A 22,874-nucleotide genomic window follows, 5' to 3' on the forward strand; every position below is an offset into this window, starting at 1 on the left:
CTGTCCCCTTTCCCGGCTTCTCTAGGCTCCCAGCAACTGGCGTCTCTTCGCTCACCGTCCTAGCGGGCGGCCGCAGGGTGTCCAAACCGTGCGCAGCCCGTCGCGATCTGGGGCCCCTGCCAGTGACTGGGACCCCACGCCTTCCCCTCCCCCGCTTGCCGCCCCTCCCCTCCGGTGCCCCTGGGAGCGTCTCTGCGGCTCCAGGGAGGGGACGTTTCCTAATCTCAGGCCGGGGTTAAAGTTCTGGTCCTGGTGAGATGGTGGAAGCTGCGGCCGGAGCCGCAACCTGTCCCGGAGGTGTCTTGTCGCCTGTCGCTGCCGCCGCCACTGCCGCCCTGCTGGGGCCATGTTCGTTCTGGGCTTGCCCTTCTTGGCGCTTTTGGTGGCTTCGGGCGACAGCCATCCGGGGCTTCTGGGGCCCAAGAACGTCTCGCAGAAAGACGCGGAGTTTGAGCGCACGTACGTGGATGAGGTCAACAGCGAGCTGGTCAACATCTATACCTTCAACCATACTGTGACCCGCAACCGGGTGAGGGCTGGGGCTGGGTTGGGGCTGTTGGTGAGTGAGTGAGCAGACGGGGCCCAGCCGGTTCTGTCAGTTCCCTATAGAGCTGCCCCACTGGGTTCCTTCCGTTCCCTGAACCACGCTGGACTTTCTTGACTAATCCTCCTTCCTTTGCTACCATTGTTTCTCCGAAGCTCCCACCGGACTGGCTCTGAAGGTATCTCATTCCCATCTTCTCACTGACTGCCTCCTTCCACCAGATGTGGCCTGGGCAGGACCGACCTGCTCCCTACCCAGCAACCAGAGTCTGATAGCTCTGTGGGGTCTGTGTGGAAGAGGAAGCAAGCTTGCCTCTGGGCTTGGCCCAGAAAACCCCAGGGGGATGAAACAGGCTCTACTTGCAAGGCTCTGCCCAGGCAAGAGTTATTAGCTGAGCCTCCTGGGGAAGATGAATGCAGGACTTCTGGGGCTGCCAGAAGTGCTGGGAACATCCCAGTCCTCTTCCAATCTTAGAAAGCCTTGTAAGATGCAGGTGGCATAGAAGAGGCCAACCCCAAGGTGGATGGGAGGAGAGGGTGTTTGTCTACTGTGGAGAACATACCTCACTCTGACTTCATTTTCCTTTCTTCCCCTGCTGACCCATGTTTCCTTTCTTCCCCATGTTGACCATGGACATAGCTAGGTCCAGGAAGGCTAGAGCTGAAATTTGGAGAATTCTTCCAGCCTGGCTCTATGGTCTGCACAGTTCTCTCCACGACTGCATTTACTGAGGAGCAGTGTAGTTGAGAATGGGAATCTGATTTTTTTCAGAATGGGGAGGGATTTGGTTTCTGTGACAAGTCAGAATCTGCCTTGTGTTCCTGGTTCTGTAAAGCTTGATCTCCAACTGCTCAGAGTCATTTCTCCTTTTTTTTCCCACCATATCTGGGGTTACCCTCAGAGCTGTGACCTCTGTCCCTCTGAGAAAAGCTGCCCTAGCACATGGGTTTCAGCAGCCCAGTAATAAGATTCATGGGATTTGTTTAGTTTTTCCTTAAACTCCTGCTGTCCTATATACTTTCCTATACAGCACCTAGAGTGAGTGTGTTTCCATTTTATAGAGGAGAAAATTGAAGCTCAGAGATGTGAAGTGACTTCTTCACAGCCCTGTCCCTCAGGCAGAACTAGGGATGGACTTTAGCTTTCTTGGGTCTCAATAGTCCCTGTGTGTCCACTTCCCCCAACCCTCAGATTAGTTGTTGAATATGAGCTTCTAGCTCATAAGGAAGAAAGTGGAGGAGTTTTTGCTCCCATGTCCATGAGTGTATGTGCACATGTGTGCAAGCATGTATGTCTCATGAACATGGATAGGAATGGGCTCCCCTGGAGAAACCCAAGATCTCCATTGTGCTTCCTGTTGGGAGTGAGGCCCTGAGTTGCTTGGTTCTTGTTGTCCTGCCATCAGGAGTTTGTGTCTTCCATAAGCCTCTCCTTTGAGTCAGCACCAGTCCCTCCTATAGACTTGGGCCTGCCCAGGCAGAAGAAAGGGCATGGATAGTTTTCCAGCCTAACCAGGATGGGGAAAGAACAAAGCGGTTTGCATGACTGAGGGCAGGGCTCACAGTGTCTGCATCCATGTGTCCCAGGTGGCAGAGGGAGTCACCATGGGCTTGACTGAGGGGCATTTCCATCTCATTCTGCAGACAGAAGGTGTGCGTGTGTCTGTGAATGTCCTGAACAAACAGAAGGGAGCTCCTTTGCTGTTTGTGGTCCGCCAGAAGGAGGCTGTGGTGTCCTTCCAGGTGCCCCTAATCCTGCGAGGGCTGTGAGTAGAACCTGGGAAACAGGGAGGGAGTAGGCCCAGGTCAGGCCTTCCCCAAAGCCTCACACACGTCCTTATCTGGGGCCTCAGACCACCCAGGAGCCTCTCTGTTTCTCTTCCCCGTCCCCAGACCCAGGAGGCTGGCCTATAGCATGAGGGCCAAGCCAGCCAGCCCAGAGTCTGTCAGCCTAGTGGGGGTAGGAGTGGGGGGGATGGAGAACTAGTAGAGGAATTGGGGCCCTGCTCCTCTGGAGTGACATCCTGGTTGGGACAGTAGTCACGTCCAGACTCTCTCCATCTGGCCATAGGTTTCAGCGCAAGTACCTCTACCAAAAGGTGGAACGAACACTGTGTCAGCCCCCAACCAAAAATGAGTCTGAGATCCAGTTCTTCTACGTGGACGTGTCCACCCTGTCACCAGTCAATACCACGTACCAGCTCCAGGTCAGCCGAATGGACAACTTCGTGCTCAGGTCTGCAGGGGAGAGTGAGGGAACCATGGGACTGGCCTCCTTCTTAAGCTGTGGGAATGACCATGGGGGTTCTTCTCTGCCCTACAGGACTGGAGAGCACTTTAGCTTCAATACCACAGCAGCCCAGCCTCAGGTAAGATCCCCTGTTGACTGGCCCTCAAGAAATGGGGAAGCTTAAATGTGGAAGTGGGAGTGGTTGGTGGCCTTTGCTGGGAGTTTCAAGTTGGCTTGGACCCTCCCTGGAGAGACTGGAAACAGGCTCAGGCCCCGAGGTGGGAAGGGGCAAATAGGATGAGAAGTGCGGAGACATGGGGCCTGGCTGTCACCTTCCCTACTTGCCTCGCGGACATTGCCCTGAGTGCCCAACTGAGGTCAAAAGGAGTGGTATACAGAAAATGGAGCTGCTTATAGTGAAGGCCTTTCTCCCCAGAGAGCCTCCAGTACCCAACCCTGAGAGAACTGATACTGTTCCCTTCTAGAGGGACAGAGAGGGCATCCTCATGAGATGAGGATCTCCCTGCCACCCTCCTTCTGCCCTCAGTACTTCAAATATGAGTTCCCAGAAGGAGTGGACTCGGTGATTGTCAAGGTGACCTCCAACAGGGCCTTCCCCTGCTCAGTCATCTCTATCCAGGATGTCCTGGTAAGTAGCCTGTCCTTTTACACTCCACCAGTGGATAACAGGGCTGCTAATGAGAGGGGACAGAGCCCAGCTCCCTGCACCTGTTTTTCCCCTCCTCCTCTGTAGTGCCCTGTCTATGACCTAGACAACAATGTAGCCTTCATCGGCATGTACCAGACTATGACCAAGAAGGCAGCCATCACTGTGCAGGTAGGAGATGCACAGGGACCTGTGGGAGATGTGGCTGGTGATTAGCTTTCCAAGTCCCTCCTCCTCTTCCCCTGCTTCATTCATCCGCTACCCATAAGACTGAGTCTTGGTCCATTGGTCCCTGAGACTTTGGGTCCCCTGATGTGCGTGAGAATTGAATCATAACCCCAATTGCCTTTGGGGACAAGAAAGAGCAACATATCCTTTCTAATTGTCACATCTACTTCATTCACTATAATGATAACGAGAGGAAAGTAACCCTAGCTGAGGCTTTGTGTCTACCTTTGGCAAAGGCTGAAACCTCTGCTGCAGGCAGGGAGGGGATGGCCATATGTTCACCTCACAACATTGAGTCACACAGGTGATGGACGCAATGTGGCCCCTCCACTTTTTCTCCTGGCCGATGCATAGCCTGTAATAGGGCACCCATGGTCCTGTGATGGTAGGGTACACACATACTTGCTCACCTGGCCATAGCATAGCCTCAGGCTTTGGGCTCTGGAGTCAGATAACCTTGGCTCTACCACTTACTGTCAGTATGACCCTAAGCTAACTTCTGAGCCTGTCCAACAGGGACAGTGATAGTGCTCTCTCATAAGGATCTTTGGAAGGATTAAGTAAAATAATATAAAAAGAGAGGATAGCATAATTTCTGGCCCAAAGTAGATGTTCAGGAAAGGATGGTGATGATGACAATTGATGATATAATGAAGACAATGACAATGATATCATCATCATCATCATCATCATCATCATTATCATCATCATTATCCTACAGCGCAAAGACTTCCCAAGCAACAGCTTCTACGTGGTGGTGGTGGTGAAGACAGAAGACCAGGCCTGTGGGGGTTCCTTGCCTTTCTACCCCTTTGGAGAAGGTAATTTTGTGCCCAGGCCAGACTGGTGATGGAGAGGTCTTGGTCACTTTCTGGGAGGTAGAAGAGCCTGTGTGACTGATTTGTAGACATAGTGGAACACACGTTTTTGGCTCCCAGGGCTGGTCCCACCAACTCTAGCTAAGTTCCAGGCAGCCCTTGGTTTGCCAACTTGACATTTTACTTCCAGATGAACCAGTTGATCAAGGGCACCGCCAGAAAACCCTGTCAGTGCTGGTATCTCGAGCAGTCACATGTGAGTGTGGGTGGCTGAGTGGGGATGGACTGGTCTCTGGCTCTTCCTCTCAGACTTGGGGTGGGAGTGGTGATGAGGACCTATTCAACCAAGCTGATAGGATAGGAATGGGGCAGTGTTCTTGGTAGGCCTCACAATGGGAAGGCTGGGAGGTGAGTCCCAATATAACTTGACATAAAGAGTATATGACTAAAGAGTAGAGTACTGAGGTCTAGTTCTCTCTGTGCCACTTCGGAGCAGTGTAATCTCATTGAGCCTCAGTTACCCCATCTCTATAACAGAGGTGATAGGATCTGTCCCATCAGTCTCACTTAAGTTGTGAAGTTTAGCGAAAATTAGTAGGAAAGTACCAGTCTCCTTAGTCATGCTCAGTAAATATTTACTGAGTACTTGAATGGGGCCCTTTGTAAACTGGAAAGTATAGGATAAAAATAAGAGATTGTGATGGGAGGGGAAAGAAGCTGCCTCTCCTATACAGGTTCTTTATTTAGCAAATATTTGTCAAGCACCTTCTCTGTGCCAGGTGCTATGTCACATCGGTAGCGCCCAGGGAGCACCTGCCTGGAGGGACAGAAGCCTGTGGCTTCACAGGGAGCTGAGAGCTGTGATGAGCAAAGGACAGCTCACTGTGGGAACACAGGACAGAGAAAGTTTCCTAGAGGACAAAGTCCCTGAGCTGTGTTTTGAAGTTTAAGTCAAGATGGAGTTTTTGAGAAAGAATTAGAGGAGAAAGTTCTTGCAGAGGGAGCAGCATGAGCACAGACAGGAATCATGTCAGAGTTTGGTGGATTTGGGGAATGGCCAATTGTTCATACCAGCTGGGTCACTACATTTGAAGGGAGAAGTGGTGGGAGATCGTCTGGGCCCTGAGTGTCATAATTGGTGTGTTCGTCGTCTTGCTTCTTTCCCAACAGCTGAGGCCTATGTGAGTGGGATGCTCTTTTGCCTGGGCATATTTCTCTCCTTCTACCTTCTGACCATTCTTCTGGCCTGTTGGGAGAACTGGAGGTAAAGTGGAACTGCTGGGCCCTCCCCTGTTCTGGGTTACGTTGTTGGGCAGAGGATGTGGGAGAGGTGGCTTGGCAGGATCTGAGCCAGCCCAGGGTAATCTTCCACACTGTCCACAGGGCAGGGGGACGTAGGCCCCTGTTAGGGTTTGTGGTCCAGGGGCCTCTCCTCTGGAAACCAACCCATTCTTTGAACCTTTCCAAGCAGGGAGACTCCACATGGCTTCCCAGCCTGGGAAGAACCATAGGATCATGAATGAAGGGCAGGGTTATGGGGTGGGAAGGGTGGAAGGCAGGCCATTCCTGCATAGGAGGGATCCTTGTCCCCCTCTGGTTTGCCTCTGGATTCTGTTCCTGCAGGCAGAGGAAGAAGACCCTTCTGGTGACTGTGGACCGAGCCTGCCCAGAAAGCGGTATTTGCAGAGGGCCTGAGTGGGAGGGTAGAGTGTGCTTGGTGTTTTGAAGGTGAAAGTGATGGATAGTTCTCTTAGGGGTTAGAGGAGGCTCTCTTGGGACTTCTGGATATTCAAGTTGGGAGGAACACTATGGATAGACATAGGGCTGGGGTACTAGTCCCGTCTGTCCCTAGTGTGCTCGTCTGTAAGGCTGCCACTTGATTCATTCTCTGGGTCTAACTCTACGGTTTGTCTGCCTCAGACAGTGGGGCTCACAGTTTCTGGGATTATTAACCTTCCATTTTCTCTTCTTTTCTTCTATCCCTCTCCCTTTCTATACTCCCTCCTGCTTGGACCTTCTCTCTCAGCTTCTCTTCTTGGTAAGCTCCAGGTGCCGTGGGCAGAGGAGCTGGAGTCCAGAGCAGGGGGGGAGAGGGGAAACACTAGAGGTATCTGGGTGGGACCTGGGCCGGCCACTGCTCTCTATCCTTGCTGCTAGTAACTTAGGTACATCAATTCCTTGAGATTTCTCTCTCTCAATGGGCATCACAGGGTAGCAAGTATTTCCGTTGGGGACACCCATGGGAGGGAGGTCAGGGTAAGTGGTGGTGATGGGAGTGGGCTGTGTTTGCTGTGATCAGTGCTTATTCTTTGCTGCCGCCATGGCCACTCTGTGTCTCTCTTCTCTCTGGCTTTTGGCCTCTCTCTGCTTCTAGGGCTCAGGGGGACCTTGATGTCTCATTGCAGGTCACCCTCGGGTCCTGACCGACTCCTTCCCTGGCAGCTCCCCTTATGAGGGTTACAACTATGGTTCATTTGGTACGTGTCAATGAAAGAGATTGTGCTGGTCCATTCACAACCTAGTCTCCTGAGGCTGCTACCTCCAAGGTGCAAACTTGTAGTGGGCCTCCTCGGAGCTCCTTGTGGATGGGTCTAGCATCCCCTTCCCTGAGGTCTGTCTTCACCAGCTCTTATTCTGCAGAGAACTGTTCCGGATCCACTGAGGGGCTGGTTGACAGCATGGATACTGGAGACCTCTCCTGCAGTTACCAGGGTGAGCAGTCCAGACAGGGCCCAGTGGTGTGGTGCAGGGCTGGTGCTGGCTGGGTGACACCTGATGGTGGGCGGTCGCCTCTTGTGCCAGATGCTGGGACAGGGTAGGGCCTTCTGTCTCCCACCCCTCTTCTCCCTCGGCCTTTCTTCCTTGGCTCCACTTCCCTGGTAACTTTCCCTTTCCTTTGAAGGACACGACCAGTTCAAGCGGCGCCTTCCCTTTGGCCAGATGCGGCAGCTGTGCATTGCCATGGGTAGATGTGGGGAGGTGGGGAGCTGCTCTGCCAATCAGCTCCTGCCAGGGTGGTTGACTGGAGCTGGTAGGCTCCGGGGCCAGAAAAATGCTTTGTGCATGGCTTCCCCACCTAATGTCAATGATTGCCGGCTCTTGTGTTTTTTTGAGATGAGCAGGCACTGGCAGGCTGGTACCCCAGCTACGCCTGTGCCAGATATTCTGGTTTGCTGTCATGTTTGCCAGCACCCTCAATCCCTGGCCTTCTGGGTTAGGGCTTGTGGGCAGAGGCATCATGTCCTGGCCTCTGGGTGCTTTGGTCAGGCAGGGTCACAGGAGGAAGCTTCTAAAGACACAACAAAAGAATAGGCTGAAGCAGCAAGTACTCTTCCTAGAGGCAGCCTCTGACCCTTGCCTGCACCGTCAGGCCCCCTGGGTCTTTACCCAGTATCTTCTCAGAGCCCCCACAGTCGGGCACCTTCTAATCAGCATGACTTCTGCCAAATTCAGTCCTGCCGCCTGTCTCTGGGGCCTGGGGTCTGCTCAGTGTCCTGGCCTGGAAGCCTTAGCTCAGTGAGGGGGGCAGGGCTGGAGCAGTCCCTACTCAGTGGCCTCTTTGCAGAGCCCACCCTGGCTCCCCTCAAGGATTTAGGAGGGTTTGGTACCTCTCCCCAGAGCCTGAGCCCACCTCCACCCCTGCTCTGAGCCTACAGTTTGCCTCTTTCCACTGCCTAGTAATTATGACAATTGCCCCAGGTGGGTGGAGACAGACCTCTAGCTCTGTGCCCACTGGGAAACCTTTCTCCCCGCTTACTCCAGACCGCTCTCTTGACCCTGTGGGCACGCGGCCACGACTAGACTCCATGAGCTCTGTGGAGGAAGATGATTATGACACATTGACTGACATCGAATCAGACAAGAACGTCATTCGCACCAAGGTCTGACACCATAGGTCCTGCCCTGGTCAGGGGTTCCTCAAGGAAGGGAGATTCTGTGTTCAGGGCCCGATTTATCTCCCCCTGGGGTCAGAAAGAGCTCAGTTGTGGCAGGAAAGATTCCAGGGAAAGCTTGACCAGCAGCAGTGGGATGGCTGAGCTCCCTGCCCAGCAGTGTCTGGCCCCTCTTGGCTTCTCTCACCTGGGCAAGAGGGACCTCTCCCAGGTGGTGGGAAAGGGGGCTCACTCTAGCTTCTCCTCAGCAATACCTCTATGTGGCTGACCTGGCACGGAAGGACAAACGTGTTCTGCGGAAAAAGTACCAGATCTACTTCTGGTGAGTGGACAGGATGAATGGGACTTCCTGTTATGTGGGGTGAGGTGGTTGTTTCTTGGGTCCTGCTACCTCACCGCTCTCCTCCCACTCCTCAGGAACATTGCCACCATTGCTGTCTTCTATGCGCTCCCTGTGGTGCAGCTGGTGATTACCTACCAGACGGTGAGAAGGTGGGGCCGGCTCCTGGGGACCTGCAGCTGCAGGCACCCCTTCGCCAGAGTCTGGGACTCTGCCCCAAGTGCAGAGCCTCCCTGCCTGGGCCTCTGGAGCAAGCACAGGTCTTAGGTCACCAGAACTGGGTTCAAATCCCAACTTTTACCAGCTTGGGGACTTTGGGCAAATCACTTAACCTCCCTAAGCATCAGTTTTTCATCTGCAAAGTGGGGACGGCACGGCATCAGTGATGGCACCTTCCCCAAGTTGTTACGCAGATTCATTGAAATGAAAGTCCTGGGACTTTGTACGTCTTGGTTTCTCTTCCCTTTTCTCTGTACTGGGGCAAGAACTTCAGTTATGGTCATACCCCAGCATTTTCAGCCACACCCAGAGAGGTGTGACAGTGACTGTGCCAAAAAGGGGACTTGCCTGTGTATGTGTGCACACACATGCTGGCCCTGGTGGCACTTCCTATACACAGCAGAACAGGATGGGGTGGTGTGGCCTGGGCTGAGTCTGCCCTTCCTCACCAGGACAGTGGCTGAGTTGGGCACTTCAGCAGCCCCCTTCCTGTTCCTACCCCCTGCTGCAGGTGGTGAATGTCACAGGGAATCAGGACATTTGCTACTATAACTTCCTCTGTGCCCACCCACTGGGCAACCTCAGGTGGGGATCTTCTTGGGCGGCCCCTCCCCCAGGCGAATGGTGAACCTGGGAAGGGGGAAGGGCTCTCTGAATGCCTGCCACTGTGGGAAAGATGCTGGAGCATGAGTCTGAGGCAATGCACCGTGTTGCCTGTTCTAGTGCTTTCAACAACATCCTCAGCAACCTGGGGTACATCTTGCTGGGGCTGCTCTTCTTGCTAATCATCCTACAACGGGAGATCAACCACAACCGGGCCCTGCTGCGCAACGACCTCTATGCCCTGGTGAGGAGCCCCAATCCTGCCTGCCCAGGCCTCTACTCCAGACCCTTCCTGTCAGGCGTGCCCATCCCTGCCTTCCCCTGCCCAGCCCCTGGTCAGCTCAGCCCTGACGAGCACTGCCATGCCCTGCCCTCCCTATACACCGTCTCTGCCCAAGCCTGCCTTCCTCTCATGAGTTCCCTCTTTGGGGTCCCTTCCTCCCTCCCTTCCTGCCTCACTTCTCTGCCTTCCCTTCCTTTCTCCCTGACAGGAGTGTGGGATCCCCAAACACTTTGGCTTGTTCTACGCCATGGGCACAGCCCTGATGATGGAGGGCCTGCTGAGTGCTTGCTATCACGTCTGCCCCAACTACACCAACTTCCAGTTTGGTAAGCATGGCCTCCCTCTTCCCTCGCTGAACCCAGAGCAGGGATCTGCCTGAGTCTTCCACCATCCCCAGGTCACCTGCAGGGATCGCCAGGACTCAGCTGCAAAGAAGAGCCCAGGGCTGCAGTGCTTTAAGCACACACACCCTAGCTTGTAGAGAATAGGCATCTGGATGCTATTTCATTTATCTGTGAGCCTTTCCTATAGAAAGGCATCTGCAAGCACTGAGAAAAACAAGATAATTAAGATATGACCCTTGACCTCAGGGTGCTCAGATTAAGGTGTCTTGTCAGGGGAAGTCAGGTGGTGGGTGAGAGCCAGTAGGTGGCAGTGTGGTGTGGCAGGGATAGTTAAGGGACTGGAGGTCAACTGCCAGCCCACCACCGGCTCACTCTGTGGCCTTGAGGTAGTGTGGGGGCTCTATTCTATTCTGATTGTTGGGGCTGGGAGTTGCATGCTGAGGCTTGGTCGATGTTGCTATAGCTCATGGCCATGTCCCCCACCCTAGACACATCATTCATGTACATGATTGCTGGGCTCTGCATGCTGAAGCTCTACCAGAAGCGGCACCCGGACATCAATGCCAGTGCCTATAGCGCCTATGCCTGCTTGGCAGTTGTCATCTTCTTCTCTGTGCTGGGCGTGGTGAGGCCCTGACCTGCTCTGCTCACCCTGTAGGAAAGGTGCACGGGCACATTCACACCCGTGCCCGTGCACAATCCCCTTCTCCACCTTCTGCAGGAGAGATCCCTGCTCCTTCCCTGAGGTGCCCTCCCTGGCCCCTCAGAGAGCCCTGACCTGGCTGAGCAACAGCCTGGCTCCTCCAGAGGAAGTGTGGGCTGGGGGAGCAGCTTTCTTCGGTGCCTCCTCAGCCCTTCCCTTGGTGGCCCCTGGCAGGTCTTCGGCAAGGGAAACACGGCATTCTGGATTGTCTTCTCGGTCATTCACATCATTGCCACCCTCCTCCTCAGCATACAGCTCTATTACATGGGCCGCTGGAAGCTGGGTGAGGGCATGCCAAGGGCATGGGGCTGGGACCTGCTGGGCCTCGTGGAATGAGGGGAGTGTGGCCTTGGGGGCCTGGATCCCGGGAGACTCGGGTTCTGCCCCCTCACTGGGGTCCTGGAGGAATCACTGGTGAGTAATTAGATGAGGCCTGGGCACAGCTGTGGCCCCCACAGGCCCTGACTCCTTAGCTGGTGCAGGCTAGGGCTGGGAAAGGAGTGTACCTTCTCTTTTTTCAGACTCGGGAGTTGGTCGTCGGATCTTCCACGTGCTCTACACAGACTGCATCCGGCAGTGTAGTGGGCCTCTGTACACGGTAACCTGCCAGCTCCCCAGCCCCTCTTCCTCCACCAGCTCTCTTCCTTCTGGAGGGGTTAGGGGTGAAGCTGAGGGCCCAGGGTGGAGACCACCAACTGACTTGGGCCTTCACACTTTTCTCCCTGTCGTTCTTCTCCTCTCAGTCCTTGTGTCTCTACTTCCGTCTAGGACCGCATGGTGCTGCTGGTCATGGGCAACATTATCAACTGGTCACTGTGAGTCTGGCAACTATCTGTGGTAGCTTGGCTGGGTGGACAGGTGGGAATTTGGCCAGCCACTGGGTTCCTTGGGGGCCACAGACAAATTGTAAGCTTTGGGCATGAGAAAGGGCCTGACAGGAGAGGTGTTGGCACCTGCCGTTCTAGAATCTTCTATAGGCACATCATAATAAAACATAGGGTTGGGGTAAGGCCAGGCCCTTCTTGCCCTTGCCCTCCCTTGCTTCACCAGCCTCCCTCCCCATTGCCAGGGCTGCCTACGGACTCATCATGCGCCCTAATGATTTTGCCTCCTACTTGCTGGCCATTGGTATCTGCAACCTGCTTCTTTACTTTGCCTTCTACATCATCATGAAGGTGAATGGGGATGGCTGAGCCTGCTTTCTGCCTTTTGGGGAGGGAGATGGGCACAGTCTGCCTGGGGCAGCACTGAGATGGAGAATTTTCCCTTCCCTCTGTCTGTGCCAGTGAGGTTTGAGGAGGGGAGAGGCTGATGTCTCTTGCATTTACCCCCTGGGAACCAACTATATCCTAAGAGCCACTTACTGTGCACCTTCAGATTCTGAGAATGTCCTGTGAAACTGGTAGTACTTCAGGCCATAGTTGGTAAGAGCCCCATTCAGTGCAGAAGGGATTGAGGAGGTGGGACTCAGGGAGTCTGTGGCACGTGTGGGTCTCCGAGGGCCAGGTGTTTCCCAAGGGACCCTCATGCCATCCAGTGCGAGAGGAGCCTCCTGCACAGGGAGAACACCCTGGCCAGTACACCCTGCCAGCACAGCATTCTGGGCATATGGAAGCCCAGCCAGGGTGGACATCAGCAGTGCGGACACCCGGCTGCTAGTGTGGGGACAAGTTGAGCCATGTAACCATATGAGGTGATAGTATGAATTCAAGAAGGCTTCCTGAGTGCCTGGGAAGGCAGCAGGAAAGCAGCCTCTAGGGCAGGCCAGGAAATGGGGTAGGGTGGGGCCTGGCCCTCAGGCTGCTCTTTCCTTCCTTCCCCACCCCTACTCGCAGCTCCGGAGCGGGGAAAGGATCAAGCTCATCCCACTGCTCTGCATCGTCTGTACTTCAGTGGTCTGGGGCTTTGCTCTCTTCTTCTTCTTCCAGGGACTCAGCACCTGGCAGGTGAGCCGTCAGCCTGCTGAGAGTTTGGGGGAGTCACCCATAGGCTCATCTTGGGCTAACACATGGCCAGTTTTCTTTTCAAACACCATTTGTGAGCCTTCCCAGGGTGAGCACTTTCACAGCAGCTGCCTTGTCTAATCCTCCTACCATTCCACATGCATGGTGGGTCCCCCTTGTACTTACGAGGCAGCTGAGACTCAGGGAGGCTGAGGGACCTGCGCAAGGATACACAGGTGGAGTGGCATAGCTGTGGTTTAAAAAGCCGGAGATGTCAGGCTCTGTGTACCTACTAGGGCACCTGCCGTGGATCAGGTTTCAGTCCTGGGATCTGAACTAAAGCTGGTATGGGCTCTGCCTTTGAGGCACTTATAATCTAGTTCAAGAGAGGGACTGTTCGTTCCTGGCTCTCAGTTTACAATATGATACACCAGATGAAGGTAGAGGCAAGGTGAGCAGGGGAATGTCCAGAAGGGCAATGGACAGAGGCCTCTGTGTGTTAGGAGGTCCAGGAAAAGTTCCTGGATGAGGCAGGTCTTGCGCTCGGCCTTAAAGGCCTTGAGTGGTGGGGAAGGCTTGGTGGCCCAGAGATGCAGTGACCAGTGTAACAATACAGAGGCAGAACTAGGTGGGGAAGACTTGGGACTCAGTGAATGTACTAATTTGGGAGCCACGTAAAGACTGAGCTCCTTGAGGGCAGGGAAGGTCTTTCTTGGTCCTCTCTGTGACCTTAGCGTATGACACAGACTACCCCCAGATACAGAGTGAAGTTCAGCCAGTGTTTGTTCAGTAGAAGTCATAGACCTTGAGTGCCACAGGTCATGGCTGCTGTTGGGCTTGGGCAGGGCTGTGTTATCCGACAATTGTACTTTGGAAAGAAAATGAGCCTGAAGGAACCTTGGAGGCCTGATTAGAACAGAGGGCAGAGTCCAAGGCGGGGACTGAGTTAGGAGGCTTTGTGGCTTTCTGGTGTCTCAAGGTCATGTCAGCCCTCTGCTCTTACATCAAGGGAAGAAGAATCTGAGGGGAGGAGGGTCAGTGTGAAAGAAAGGAAAGGGCAAAGCAGGGAGAAATTTGTAACAAAAACCAATCCTTAGATGTGGGAGATGGAGACAAAGGGTGAAGCAGAAACAAAGTTGCTCTCCCACCTGGGACTGTGGACAGGGAGAGCCCTGCAGTTAGGGGGGTTGCCACGGTGGTGTCAGTGGACTGCTCTCCCTGTTTCTGCCCAGAAAACTCCTGCTGAGTCAAGGGAGCACAACCGGGACTGCATCCTCCTTGACTTCTTTGATGACCACGACATCTGGCACTTCCTCTCCTCCATCGCTATGTTTGGGTCATTCCTGGTACGTGAGACTCTTCTGGCTGAGCAGGGAGGGTGCATAGAGATACAGGCTGCCCCCTTTCCTGTGCTTGACTTGACATCCACCCACCAGGTATTGCTGACACTGGACGATGACCTGGACACCGTGCAGCGTGACAAGATCTATGTCTTCTAGCGGGAGCCAGGCCCCTTGCTTCACTCATGGGGCCCTGAGCTCCTCTGCCTCACTGCTGGAGTCTGTAGCACCAGGGGTGTGAGTCCCAGGCCTGCTACCCAGAGCTGGGTGGCAGCAGGACACAAAGGCCTAGGCCAGACCTGGCCCCGGACAGTCACGGGGTGGCCTTCAGCCTTGCGGCTGTGCTCTGCCGGGGAGGATGGCTGCTCCCCCAAAATCCCAGCTGTTGGCCAAATTGCTGCTTTTTTTAATCAGTGTTGGGGCCTTTCAAGGCCCCTGTCCTTGGCTCTCCATTTGTCCTTCTACAGGAGAAAGTGGGGGAAGTGTTGCCCTGCTCATCTCATGCCTTGACTTCTACCTGTCTTTCCCTTCTCCCCCAGCCTGGGGCCCAAAGCCCTTCATTCCTCAGTCTGGGGCCCGATTCTTTGGCCTGTCCTAGGGCTCCACTTCTATTTGGGGTTGTACCGGCCTGCCATCACTGCCCGCTCTGGTCAGCCAGGATAGATGGGATGTAGGACTTTGGGAACTGTCCAGGCTTATGGTGCTAAAACCTCCAAAGGGCCCTGGATGGCTCTTTGGCAGTGAGGATCAGCTCAATATGTGAGAACTGCCTTTGAACTAAGGGGCCAAAATCAGAGGTCACTGTCCTGTTTCATCAGCCCCCAGACTGATGCTAGCCCCAGGATTGGAAAGAAAAAGCAACTCACCCTCTTCCTTCCTTTTTCTTTCCAGGCCCTTAGTCCTGCCAAGCCCCAGCTGGGGGTCTTTCAGTGCCATTGACATTGCCCAAGAATGTCCGGGGCAAAGGAGGGAGGATACAAAGAGCCCAGCCCAATCTGCCTCCTCCACCGTCACAGGAGCCCCAGTGCCTATCATAGAAAGGGGCTCAAGAAAGGGACATGACATTTCCCTCTGTCCCTGCTCGTCCGAGCCTCACTCTAGGACCCAGGGCTGGCTCCTGAGTTCCGTCCAGTCTTCAGCCCAGTTTTTTGTTGGCCACACACATGCGTACATATGAACCTTGGAGTTTACAATGAGTCATCCTAGCTTGGGGACCCCTGGTGGCTCTGGTTCTGGGGTCCCCTTTGTCCTACCTGGTCCATTCCAGATGTCAGGGTTGGGAGGTCAGGTCAGGCCCCTGCCTCGCAGATGGGAATGTGGGGGAACGTTTTATTCTCCCCAGTTTGTTTATATAGCCCTCCTGTGGGCTGGGGAGAGGAGGTGGGCCTGGATCTTTCTTCAAAACTCCATTTAATGTTTGTCTCCCTGCTATGGTTGCATTTCTGTTTTCTATGAATGAGTCTGCATTCAATTAAAGAAACAACAGACAGTTCTTGGACACTGTTTACTCCTTTTTTCCGGGTGTAGATGTTGAGAATGTGGGGTAGGGCAGGGGCCTTACATTTTCTAGTTCTCCTGGTCTACCTGTGTCTTTTCCAAGTCCCAGTCCCATTGGGAAGAACAGTTCCTTGACTCCCTTATGTCCTTCCTCTCCTTTGAGTGGTGGCATCAATTCAGTAAATGTTTATGAGAGACTTGCTCCATGCCAGGCACTGTGCTGGGCAGAGGCTAGAGAAGTGAAGAAGCCTACATCATGCCATCTCACTGGAGATGCCCCAGCCCTTTCTGGCAAATGGCAGTGACCTCTGTCCACCTGATCCCTACTTGCCAGTCAGATGGCTTCACCTCTGACCTGAGCCCCTCCCAGCTCGGCAGGCTGCAGGCACAGCGCTCCCTGACATGGCTTTAAAGGACAGGAACATGCAGGTCAAAGCTGGGGCAGTGCTCAGGAAGCGCAGGATGATGACTAGTGGGTGCATGGATGACAGACGGGGCTCCAAGAGGAGGGAGTGTTGAAAGGACCCTGGAAGGTTGATTTATATTACAACAGGCTAAGGAGGACAAGATGTGGAGGGCAGGGGAGCTGGTGCATTCAGGACACAGGCAGAGGTCCATGGGCAGCTCTCTAGCTGATCCCCAGCTCCTTTTGTTTTTCCTTGCAGACACCTGTAGGGAGCACTGTAGCTCCATGCACCACTAGCCTGTGTGGACTCGGGAAATTCTGTTGAGTGCATAGTAGAGAGAGAGTCAGCTTCTCCCTGCCAGGCTGTCCTAGGGTGATGAGGGGCAGTGTGCCTCAGAGGGCAGCCCAGAGACCCCTCTGAACGTCTCACCTTTGTTACCTCCTGTTATCCCTTCTTGAGACCCCTGAGCTAGGTACAAGCAAGATACCAGTGGGTTTCCTTCCTGGAGTGAGGGAGTCAGTCTGCTTTCAGGCTAGGTAGGGACTATTCCTAGAGGGAGGGAGGGATGATTGCAGCATCTGAGCCTCTTGCCCCAGTGTTGGTGTCTCAGGCCCTGCCAGGCCTTAGAAATCCTCTAGATGGGGACCAGGGTTGACAACCGCTCCTGAACCCTTAATTCTCACCGTCAACTAAATGTAACTCAAGACCCTTCCCAGCTGAAAGTTCTCAACCCGATCAGGGTGGTACAGCTGAAATGGTGGGTCTGACAGCCTCTCCAGCTCCCACATGGGTCTGCGGGGATGTTCAGGTCCTACCACTCACAACTCACCCTGTGGCCTTGGGTAAGATACACTCTGAGCCTCAGTTTCCTCATCTGTAAAATGGGGATGTAATTAAGCCCTCACAGTGCAGCTGTGAATATTAAATGGGAGCATTTGCAAAGCGTCTGGCATGTAGTCAGTCCTCAGTAAAGGTTGGTTCCCCTCTCCAACTGGAGCTGAAAGCCCTGGAGGAGAGGGTGGCTTCTTTGTCCTCCATAAACCTGAGGGATGGGCCTCCCTTCCCCACGCCATCCCCAGCCTCTTTCCTCTGTCTCTGGCCAGGCCCTCTTGAATTTTCCCCTCCCCTTAAACTCAGGGGGCGGGGGAAGGGAACAGTGACGAAGGAGCAGCCCTAAGTCCAGACAGCTGGGAAAGCCTTCGTGGTCCTGTCCATAAAAGGCTTTTCCCGCTGGTTCTCCACTGGCAGCACAGCCCCGCCCCACCCGCTCCATCTCCAAAGCATGCAGAGAATGTTTCAGGCAGTCCTGGCAGACTGCTCCAACTTGGTGTCTTTCCCCAAATATGGAGCCTGTATGGAGTCACTGGGGGGTCTGAGGGTGGAGAACGAGCCGTTTCCTCTAGCAGGGAGGGGGCCATGGGGTGAGTCGGCAGGGGAGGAGGGAGCTGACATCACCACAGCAGCAGGCCTTTAAACCCCCCACCCAGACAGCGCCCCATGCTGTCTGTCCAAGTCCAGACAGAGCTGACTCCTTCCTGCGAGCTCTGAGGAGCCCCTGTAAGTACCATCTGTCCCAGAGTTGGAGGGAAGTTGGGCTGGAACTTGACATGAGCAGAGGGCGTATTGCAGGCAGGCAGGCCTGGGGGATGGGTCCTGGTCCTGGCTAGGGGAGCCCACCCTCTCAGTCAGTGTGCATTCCTAATCTCCAGATGAGGAGGTGGTCCTAGCAGATGGGTGGAATGGGATTGGCAGAATCTCGTATTGCTCAGACTGGGCAGCCTTGGGCTCACTGAAATGCCCAGGATGACTTGGCTGGTGAAGAGGGATTGATGGCAGAAACCTGAGAACTGGGGCGAGAGGGTATGTGATAGGCTCAGGGTGTCGTTGGGTTAGACTGTATTGTCTGTTGCCTGTCTTGGAGGATGTCCAAGAAGGTGAAGAGGTGTGTGAAGACACCAGTGTTGGAGAGCAGTATCCCACTGGCGGGTCCCCAAAGCCTGAGAAGCATGGCAGATCCTCCGGGCAGCCCCTGAGGCAGTGGAAAGGACCACAAAGCCCTTATATTCTGAAACACGCTGGGGTGGCAGAGTGCAGGGATAGGTGAGAGCTGATTCTCTGGGTACGCAGCTCCCTCCAAACACTGAGTGGGAGGCCACCTCACTACAGGCAGAGGAGCGGGGAGTGGGCACTCCAGGGGTTCCGAGTGATGGTCTGGGTGGTTCGGTCAGGGCTGGGCAGGCCTGGAACCCTGGGTCCTTCCGGAAGTGTTTGGCTGGTTCCTCTCAGTGGTTGCTATTCAAAGGGTAGCAGAGAGTAGGACAGCTCTTCTCTGTCCCTGGAATTTAGATGAGCCCTGTCTCCTGCCATCTAGATACACAGGTGCCCCTTCCTACTTGCTGTGTTTTATTTTGAAGAGAGAGGGTAAACAGCAATCCCGGAGAGGCCCCTGGTTCTGCTGGTTTTTCCAGGTTTCTGCTCGGAGGAGGTGCCCCCTGACCCTTCGCAGCAGCTCCAAGCTGAGGCTGGGGAGGTCTTTATCAGAAGGCTTGGAGGGATTTCTTGGAACTCTGCACTGTCAAGCTCTTCTCCAGGAGGGAGCAGGCTGGGGGTGGAGGTGTGTGCATTTCATCCCTCCCCACCCCACCATTCTGATCAAAATTCAAATATTGTCTCTAGATCTAGAGGCTGAAGTTTTTGTGGCCTTGCCACTGTGAGCCTTGATACATGGGCTGTCCTGAGTATCCTGAGACTGAAGGCTGGGGGCGGGGGCACTCTGCTTCACGGTCTCGGTGCCTGGACCACAGCGAGGCATACCGCCTGCTGGGGATGGAGGGTGAAGCTGAGGTGGGGAGGAGGGAGGCCAGGGGTGCAGAATGGCTGAAATCACTTGTCTCTGCAGACTGGTAGGTTTTGGCTACTGTGCTTTGCCCAGGAGGCCTTGGGTGATGGGAGAACATGGGTGAGGCACAAAGCGGGGGATGGGGAAGGGAGCTTGCTGTTTGCAGCCAATGGGAAAGGGTACGGGTGCTCAGAGAACCCTGTTCTCAGGTAGCCCAGCCTTGACTTTACAAATAAGGAAACAGACACGGAGAGAAGTGAGTTGCCCAGCCGCTAGAATTTAGCTGAATCCATCTTGTGTTGTCCTTTCAGGGCATGATTTGGAGAAGGGGTGGAGCCTGGATTAGGAAGAACATTTACTGTGTTTTACCCCTCAGTCAGGGGCTGGGCTGGCTCTCCCAGGCCACTCCCAGGAGAACGGCTCTGGGAGGCAAAAGACTGTCATTTTGAGGAACTCTGCTGAGGGACAGGCAGCATGTTAGATCATCACAGTGTCTTATGGAATGTTCACACAGTCCTCTGAGGTAGACACCATTATGCTCACTACACAGGTGGAGAACTCTAGCTCAGAAAAGTTGTCAGCTGTGGGGAAAGGAAGAGAAGGGCAAACGGAGTTTGGCAGCTGGCCCAGGATGGCGTGAAGTGCTTCCCACAGTGGTGGGCGTGGAGAGGGTCTCAACTCTGACCAGAGAGGGGGTTGGGGGAACATGCTGACTACCTTCGTCCTCAGACCATCCTCTCCTCATCTTCTGACCTCTCTGAGGCCAGGGATGGGTTTGGCCTCAAGTGGTACCTCTTTGGAGGAACTCTGCGCACCACCCCAGGTTGATACCTGTGGCCAGGTTAGGTTCCTCTTGAGCAACCACAGCCACGTTTGCCTAGTGCCCTACCTTCCTGGACCTGCTCGTGCAGCCTTCCCCTTCCCTTAGTGGGGTTCTCCTGAGCAGGACCAACCCCAGAGCCTCCGGGCAGCCTCAGACCAGCCCCAGAGCTGCTGTTTCTCTGGACAGGCAGATTCTTGGCTCTGGGATTTCCCTGCAGGACTCTGGCTTCTTAGTTACTCAAGTTACTACAGTGGCGAGAACCTGGGCATGTGGGGGAGTCCACATGTATACCAGTGTATCTCTTTTTCTCTCTCTCTCACCTCATCTGGCTCCCCTGAGGAAATGCAACTTCTTGGCCAAAACCTCCTGGGCTTCGCTGTCTTTCTAGACCTTGACAAGGGTGGATAAGTTTGAACCTCTTCAGCTGCAGGCCAGAGGCTGAGCTGACCTGGCAAAGCACTAGAGTTCTGGAGTTCCCACTTCTGGGCTAGAGAAAAAAATGAGGGGAGAAGGAAGAGATGGAGGCAACTCCATAACTTGAGGCACAGCCAGTAAACCACCTCATGCCTAGCTGGACAAAGACACCTGCTGGTTTATTTGGGGGTAGGAGGGGTGGGATGTGGCCTCCTCCAGAAGGCCTCTCCAGTACCTCTATGGCCACTCTTGGCAAAGAAAGAATGCTCTGGATCGAGGATTGTTATACTGGCCCATGGCTAAATGCAACCTGCTGCCTGTGTAAATGAAATTTTATTGGAACAAAGTCATGCTCATTTGTTCATGTTTTGTCTAAGGCTGCTTTTGTGGGGCAATGGCAGAGGCCATATGGCCTGCAAGGCTTAAAATACTGTCTAGTCATTTACAGAAAAGTTCACTGACCCCTGTTCTAGACTGCCAAAGATCCGGTCTCCTGTCCCTCTGGTCACCAAGTTTGGAGAGGGCCCTGGACTGAGGGGATGAGCCTGGCCCCGATGAGCAATGCTGTGAAAACAAAGTCAGGGAGCCAGGGGAGAAAGACAAGCACCTAGGGTGGCTGGGCTCCATAGACCTAGACCTGCCTGACACAAGTGAAAGCAGGGCTGTTTTCTAAACCCCTAATCTCTCTCTTCTCTGGCTGGTGCTGCTTAAGCTCTCCCCAAACATGGCCAACAAGGGACCTTCCTATGGCATGAGCCGTGAAGTGCAATCCAAAATTGAGAAGAAGTATGACGAGGAGCTGGAGGAACGGCTGGTGGAATGGATCATAGTGCAGTGTGGCCCTGACGTGGGCCGCCCAGACCGTGGGCGCCTGGGCTTCCAAGTCTGGCTGAAGAATGGTGTGGTGAGTGGCACCCTGGGAAGAGGGTTGGGGCTCTGCCATCCTGCCAGAGTTGTAGGGCAGGCACTCTGAGTCAAGTGCCAAGCTGTGTTCTCTGCCCGGCAGATTCTAAGCAAGCTGGTGAACAGCCTGTATCCTGATGGCTCCAAGCCAGTGAAGGTGCCCGAGAACCCACCCTCCATGGTCTTTAAGCAGATGGAACAGGTGGCTCAGTTCCTGAAGGCAGCTGAGGACTATGGGGTCACCAAGACTGACATGTTCCAGACTGTTGACCTCTTTGAAGGTACAGAGCAAAGAGGTGGAAGGGGCAAGTGAAGGACAGGTGGTTGAGGCAGGTAAAAGGAATGGCCAAAGCAGGCCCCAATGATGGGTGTGCATAGCAGGAATGGGCTATGCCAAGGGAAGACCACGCCGCACTCACAGGGGCATACCATGGGGGCCTTCTGAAGCCTCCTTTGATTCTGGGATAACTTTTGCCTCTGAGTTGGCTCTTTTTCTGAGGTGGGATCAGGCCCTGCCTTGGGAGTCTTGTTTATACAGTCCTGAGGGTTGTTTGCCTTCCCTCTTTCTTCTCACAGGCAAAGACATGGCAGCAGTGCAGAGGACCCTGATGGCCCTGGGTAGCTTGGCAGTGACCAAGAATGATGGGCACTACCGTGGAGATCCCAGCTGGTTTATGAAGTACGTGGCTACTCTATGCTTGGGTCTCTGCATGAGGAGGGAGGTGGCCTGGGCTGACCTCTTAGTGTGAGTGATAGCTAGGAAGGTATGAAGGTCTACCATAGGGAGAAATGGGTCCCTAATGCTTCTTGACACTTGCCTTTCTACCCTCCTGCGCTCATTCAGTCTCCCTCACCTGTGGGGCAAGGTAAAGTCATGGATAAGAGAAGGGAAAAGGATCAGGCTAGGAAGTAACAGAGCGAACAGAAAACAGATGGAAAACATGCAGTCCTGGCAAGTTTTTATCCTTGTTCTTTCTCTTCTAGGAAAGCCCAGGAGCATAAGAGGGAATTCACAGAGAGCCAGCTGCAGGAGGGAAAGCATGTCATTGGCCTGCAAATGGGCAGCAACAGAGGAGCCTCCCAGGCTGGCATGACAGGCTATGGAAGACCCCGGCAGATCATCAGTTAGAGGACGAGGGCCAGCCCCCAGCCCTGCCCTTCCCCAGCTCATTGGCTGCAGCCATCCCGCCTAGCCCACCTCACCCACACCTGTGTAGTCCTTCAGCCCCAGCCAAGCTTCCAGGCTCCGAGGCTCCATCACTGAGCAAAGGGGACTGCGCTTTGGCAATTTCCCCCCACCCCTCAGCCCAACTTCTGACCCCAAACACTGCTCCTGGACCTCCTCCTGGCTCCCCCGCCATCTCTGCTGTCTCTCCCCATCCTGGGCTGAGCAGGGGGCGTTGGGCTGGGGGTGGCCTGGGTGTGGGGCAAGTCCACTGTCCTTGGCAGCACATGCCCATTGAAGGAGACCCACAGCCCAACCTCCCCCCCATTTTTTGCTGGAATATTTTTGGGGTTGAAATTTAAAAAGGAAAAAAATATACGTTAATCTTTTCTCAGGCCTGGCTGGCAGAGTTTGATTTACCCTAGTCATTCCTGTGTGGTTCTGGGACATAGGAGCAGGGGACAGGACCACCTGCATGGTCCTGGCCAATGTCCTCTGAAGAACCCCTCGCATTCCAGGATTCTGGGGTGGGGAGGGGGTCAGGGTCTTTCAGAGGACCAGGCAGTGGAAGAGGAAAGTGGATCTTGGTGGTTGCCGGAAAGGAGTGACTTGGCAACTTGCCTTAGCAGGGAAAAGGAGATGGGGAGCAGCAGAATTGAGTGGAAGGTTTTT

At 54.3% G+C, this 22,874-nt stretch overlaps 1 protein-coding gene across 6 annotated transcripts; it reads left to right on the forward strand.

Moving 5' to 3' along the window:
• The first annotated feature begins 97 nt into the window (after nt 1-97).
• On the forward strand, nt 98-22,865 carry LOC129085911 (transgelin). Of its 6 annotated transcripts, XM_054592302.1 has the most exons (30): nt 98-529; nt 2,188-2,309; nt 2,615-2,779; nt 2,867-2,912; nt 3,321-3,422; nt 3,528-3,611; nt 4,390-4,489; nt 4,677-4,742; nt 5,657-5,750; nt 6,110-6,162; nt 6,892-6,963; nt 7,127-7,198; nt 7,389-7,451; nt 8,249-8,367; nt 8,628-8,701; nt 8,797-8,863; nt 9,450-9,523; nt 9,662-9,785; nt 10,033-10,150; nt 10,657-10,793; nt 11,046-11,154; nt 11,393-11,469; nt 11,640-11,686; nt 11,941-12,046; nt 12,707-12,817; nt 14,047-14,160; nt 20,847-21,038; nt 21,141-21,318; nt 21,614-21,716; nt 22,022-22,865. In XM_054592302.1, exons 1-30 carry the CDS (start codon nt 347-349, stop codon nt 22,164-22,166), a joined length of 3,117 nt encoding a protein of 1,038 aa, XP_054448277.1. In that variant the 5' UTR covers nt 98-346; the 3' UTR covers nt 22,167-22,865. The 6 variants fall into 6 exon arrangements, with proteins under 6 accessions (XP_054448277.1, XP_054448278.1, XP_054448279.1 ...); XM_054592303.1 differs by lacking the exon at nt 7,389-7,451; XM_054592304.1 differs by lacking the exons at nt 20,847-21,038; nt 21,141-21,318; nt 21,614-21,716; nt 22,022-22,865 and adding an exon at nt 14,251-15,632 and having other exon boundaries at nt 99-529.
• Nucleotides 22,866-22,874: the final 9 nt, after the last annotated feature.

The sequence above is a fragment of the Pteronotus mesoamericanus genome, unplaced genomic scaffold, assembly GCF_021234165.1.
Source record: "Pteronotus mesoamericanus isolate MK-2021 breed Mesoamerican mustached bat unplaced genomic scaffold, CSHL_Meso_final scaffold_36, whole genome shotgun sequence".
In the NCBI taxonomy this organism is placed as follows: Eukaryota; Metazoa; Chordata; class Mammalia; order Chiroptera; family Mormoopidae; genus Pteronotus; species Pteronotus mesoamericanus.

Excerpts from the sequence above, each read along its gene's own strand:
- LOC129085911 (XM_054592302.1), top strand. The coding sequence starts at position 347 with ATGTTCGTTCTGGGCTTGCCCTTCTTGGCGCTTTTGGTGGCTTCGGGC. Across the intron at positions 8,702-8,796 it reads AAGTACCAGATCTACTTCTG|GAACATTGCCACCATTGCTG; the intron begins GTGAGTGGACAG and ends CCCACTCCTCAG. Across the intron at positions 8,864-9,449 it reads TGGTGATTACCTACCAGACG|GTGGTGAATGTCACAGGGAA; the intron begins GTGAGAAGGTGG and ends CCCCTGCTGCAG.